Below are 4,839 nucleotides of genomic sequence, written 5' to 3' on the forward strand. Positions count from 1 at the left end.
CTCTTAAAGCTTGTCGACCTAATTCTGCGCTCACGGTTCGTGAGGTACAAGACGATGTGCATCGCATTATCAATAGTGGATACTTTTGTTCATGCGTTCCGGTTGCAGTTGATACGCGTGATGGGATTCAATTGGTATTTCAGGTATTTTTGGTCAGGAATTTGAAGTTTAGATAACCGTTTTATGATGTTACTTGAATTGAATTTTAGTAGAATTATTGATTATTGAATTGAAATTTAGGTTTATAGTGTTGCATGTTTCAATGTGCATTGAAGTGAAGTTTTTAGTGATGATATATTTGGATATGTTATGTGAGTACTGGTTTCTTGTGGTATAAGGTAGAACCAAACCAAGAGTTTCAAGGGTTGGTATGTGAAGGAGCTAATGTTATTCCGGCTAAGTTTTTAGAGAACTCTTTTCGAGACGGATATGGTAACTTATTCTTCTTTGTTCTTACCGGTGCAATTGTAATCATGCACATGTTGTTCGTGTGTAGCATTTGCGGTTTGAGAAATTTACTGTGTTAAGTTGTGCAGGGAAAGTTATCAATTTGAGGCGCTTAGATGAAGCTATATCTTCCATTAATGATTGGTATATGGAGCGTGGTCTTTTTGCCATGGTAAATTCCTATTAACTTCTATTCAAACTTCAAAATATAGTCCTGTTTTGAAATTGGCGGGGATCTAGAATTCAGGTCGATTTTTAATGTTTTTAGTAGCTTTAGTAGCACAAAGTATCACCCATATTATATCCCTAAAGTTTACCTTTACTCAAACTAGTTTTCATTGGGAGTTGACTTCTTTTTTTCTCTCTTTTTCCCATCTCTCGATCACCACTTTAGGTGTCAGCTGTTGAGATTCTCTCTGGGGGTATTCTGAGATTACAAGTTTCAGAGGCCGAAGTCAATAATATCTCTATACGGTTTCTTGACCGGAAGACGTAAGGACCTTCTTTCAATTTTGATTTGCATGTATAAATACACTCATGCCAACACAAATACACCTGTCATATTATATTATGTTATATATTTTTGTGGAGAGATTTTCTGTACTAACCTGATTTTAAAATTTAGAGGTGAGACTACTGTTGGGAAGACTAAGCCTGAAACAATACTTCGACAAATTACAACAAAGAAGGGGCAGGTAGTTCCTTGACCCAACTCTCGATATCCAACAGATGATGGTTCATACTAGCTTTTGGAAATTTAATGAAGAACTAGTGTATTTTTAATTTTTGTGCAAAACTGTGAATCAAGCTAAAACAATAATTTCATATTGTATCCAATTTCAGTTTTAAAGCTGATTATGGTATTATTTTTTTTTTTATCAAATTTGGTTGTTGATAACATTCTATGGTCTGTTCAATAGCAATTGATATAGTTCACTAAAGGGAAAGTATCGGATATGTCTTTATTTTCTCTTTTATGAAACACACCTTGATTTTGCATATTAGCTGAGAAGGATTTTTGGCATCATCCATAATTGTATTTTCAGGTCTACAGCATGCATCAGGGAAAAAGAGATGTAGAAACTGTATTAACAATGGGGATCATGGAAGATGTTAGCATCATTCCCCAACCAGCAGGTAATTATACATACAGAAAATTGGTTTTAATTCAAGGTGAATAACGGTAAAAAAGAAACAATGTCAGTTCTAACTGCTAACTACACTTGCCGAGTTGTAATGTAATTTCTTATTAGGGCCTGTATATGTTCATCTTATTTGTTCAGCATTTTACTGTCCTAACTCCTACCAAAAGTTACTTTTGTACAGTTTGAATTAGTTTATAGCTTATTGGAGCTGTTCAATTAAAATGAATTTATAATTCGTCACTTACTGAAAAGTTTTTATTTATAGGCTTATAGATATGTATGTTAACTGAGAGCTTATGAAAAATTATAACGTTGAAGCAAATTTCAACCTCTACAAGAAGCTACTGTTTAAAATTTCAGTGATATAACAAAATCCTTTTAATATAATTTTTTCATAAATGTTTGTGGAGAAGAATCATTAAGAAAAATGGAGAATTTTTCATGCTAATTTGGGGAGAGACTAGGAAACTGAAGTTAACAAAAATCTAAGGCCAAAATGAAAGTAGAGAAAAAAGAAATATGGATATTTTTCACTATTTGAAAATATTAGAAGCTTGCTTTTATAGAGTTTCTCAAGTGGCCCAAATATTTTCTTATTAGTTCTGCCTGTATGTTGTCAATGTCATCCTGTAAGGTGTTATATATGATACCTTCACTGCATCTCATGCTGTCAAAAGGGAAATACATATATTCTAAAAGAATTGACACAATCTTTTCTATTTGTGTTTTCATGTCTTCCTCTATTAGATCCCTGACACTCTCTAAAGTATAAATTTTGTTGTGTTATAGATACGGGGAAGGTTGATTTAGTGATGAATGTGGTGGAACGTCATAGTGGAGGATTTTCTGCTGGTGGTGGGATATCAAGTGGGTAAGTGATGTGAGTTTAAAGCTTGCTTAAACAATGCTTAAATACACTAAATACTCATATTATATCTACCTCGTTGACCTTTATCAAAAATTGTAAACAAGAGGGAAGATCAATACAATTTTCTCTTTTTGTTTCTGTATAATCTCACTAGTCATTTATATTTGCAGGATTACAAGTGGTCCGCTCAAAGGACTCATTGGAAGGTAAGCTTATTTTCTTGGCATGTTTTGGGTGAAGTTAATGAATTAATATTTTGTCTTTTGGGCATCCTTGGCTCTCTTTCATTTTGTAGCCAAGGTCGATTTCCTTCAATTAAAACCGTTTTAATGGTTATTTACCTCTGCTGCTTCCTCTATATACAGCTAGTGCCATAGAGTGTTTGACATTGTTAAATATGTAAAAATGCCCCGTCGTAAAAAAAATAAAAAAGCCCCTTGTAGCTGTAAGTACGCAGCCTCCTGTACACAGTTATGCCAAAGATAAAGCTGAGCCATATGAAGATTTTTTATTTGATATTAACTTAGTGTGATAGTCTATCAGATATTTTTACGTTTAATTCGCTTGAAAGTAAAAGACTAGACAGCTCAACAAAAAAATTGTTCTGTGTTTGATCAGTTATGTTTTAGTCATGGGGGACAGAACAAAATGAGACGAGACTTAATGTAATTGAAAAATGTACTTAATGAAGCGACAATACAAGACAATTCAAAAGTCAAAGTTATCCCTTATTTTCTCTCCATCCTCACTTTCTTGTGCTGTGCTGTGGATCAATAATCAAACAACATATAAAATAAAAAATTGTGTCGTGACTTAACTACTTGTCCTGTACAGGTCTGCATGTGTTTTGCTACAATGTGTATCAAAATCCACCCTATGTATCTTTTTCCCAGCATCATTTGTCAATGAAACTGAATAAATTTGGTTTTGCTTTAATATATAATATGTACATATTACATGCTGCTTCTAGTCCAAATGCCACTGGTTTACGAATCACTAATCCACTCATCTATATTTTGTAACTATTGCAGCTTCGCCTATTCTCATAGGAATGTTTTTGGGAGAAACCAGAAACTCAATATTTCCTTAGAGAGAGGCCAGGTTGACTTAATTGTTCGTGGAAACTATACAGACCCTTGGATTCAAGGAGATGATAAGCGAACATCTAGAACAATAATGATTCAGGTAATCTCTGAAGCTTTGTTTGTTAAGCTTACTTTTGATGATAGAAAATTAAGTATTGTGTTTGCTGATATTTAACTATCTTCAATTTAGAATTCAAGAACACCTGGAACAATTGTTCATGGTAATCTGGATGGTAACAGTAGCCTGACCATTGGCCGCATCACAGGTGGCATAGAGTTGAGTCGACCCATCAGGCCAAAGTGGAGTGGAACAGCAGGACTGATTTTCCAGGTGCTTCACTGACTGTTTTGGTGGATGTTTTTGTGTTAAGCTGTAATATATTATTTCTAATTTTAGTATTTCCACTCTACCTCTATCAATGCCTCTTTTGAATTATTGATTTGTCTGCTGTAGTTAAACCGTGTAATCATTATTGAGATTATTCCTGCCGTAAATTAAATGTAATATAGTATCTAGGACCCCAATTGTTTGTTTCTATATTCATGAATGCTACTGCTTTGTTTTTAACTTCTATAAATTATCTCTATCACATCAGCGTGCCAGAGTCTGTGACAACAATGGCGTTCCTATCATTAGGGATCGTTACAACAGCCCTCTTACTGCCAGGTAGTAATCTAAGTCAATGGTATATGTTACTTGTTTTGGACTTTATGCTTATGATGACTTTATGTTGTTCCTAATTTTTGTCAATTTTTCCTTGTAGTGGCAATACCCACGACGATACGTTGCTTGCTAAAATTGAGACTGTTTACACTGGTTCTGGTGAACATGGGTCTTCTATGGTTCGTTATGAACTGATCGCAGTCCTTCAGCTTAAATGTAAATGTTGCTTATCATTATTCGCTTGGTTTTGCAGTTTGTCCTTAACATGGAACGGGGACTTCCTCTTTTGCCTGATTGGTTATCCTTCACTAGGGTGAATTCACGGGCTAGGAAGGGTGTTGAGATAGGTCCTGCTCGTCTTAATTTAAGGTATGAAATACATGTATGAATCCCCGTCTCTTGGAAAGAGTAACTAGTGGATTTTTTTTACACTTGTATAAATATTAATGCTAGACACAATCTTATGTTTTTCTGACTTTAATTGGTTCACTACCAGTCTCTCTGGTGGTCATGTGGTAGGAAATTTCTCTCCCTATGAAGCTTTTGCCATCGGTGGAACAAATAGTGTAAGAGGCTATGAAGAAGGTGGCGTGGGCTCTGGTCGATCGTATGTTGTTGGCTCTGGAGAAA

The 4,839-nt window shown here is 34.8% G+C and overlaps 1 protein-coding gene across 1 annotated transcript in view; it reads left to right on the forward strand.

The window, feature by feature from the left end:
- The window catches only part of LOC101493456 (outer envelope protein 80, chloroplastic), an 8,147-nt gene that overhangs the window by 1,650 nt on the left and 1,658 nt on the right, over positions 1-4,839 (forward strand). The window contains exons 2-15 of the mRNA XM_073366800.1: positions 1-143; positions 339-432; positions 537-619; positions 842-939; positions 1,073-1,142; positions 1,494-1,584; positions 2,382-2,463; positions 2,631-2,666; positions 3,492-3,645; positions 3,736-3,876; positions 4,142-4,212; positions 4,310-4,388; positions 4,463-4,578; positions 4,706-4,838. The exon at positions 1-143 is cut by the window's left edge and continues 22 nt beyond it. Coding sequence (XP_073222901.1) covers positions 1-143; positions 339-432; positions 537-619; positions 842-939; positions 1,073-1,142; positions 1,494-1,584; positions 2,382-2,463; positions 2,631-2,666; positions 3,492-3,645; positions 3,736-3,876; positions 4,142-4,212; positions 4,310-4,388; positions 4,463-4,578; positions 4,706-4,838 — 1,391 coding nt within the window. The remainder of the gene's footprint in view (positions 144-338; positions 433-536; positions 620-841; positions 940-1,072; positions 1,143-1,493; positions 1,585-2,381; positions 2,464-2,630; positions 2,667-3,491; positions 3,646-3,735; positions 3,877-4,141; positions 4,213-4,309; positions 4,389-4,462; positions 4,579-4,705; position 4,839) is intronic.

This window comes from Cicer arietinum, chromosome 1, assembly GCF_000331145.2.
Source record: "Cicer arietinum cultivar CDC Frontier isolate Library 1 chromosome 1, Cicar.CDCFrontier_v2.0, whole genome shotgun sequence".
NCBI classification, from domain to species: domain Eukaryota; kingdom Viridiplantae; phylum Streptophyta; class Magnoliopsida; order Fabales; family Fabaceae; genus Cicer; species Cicer arietinum.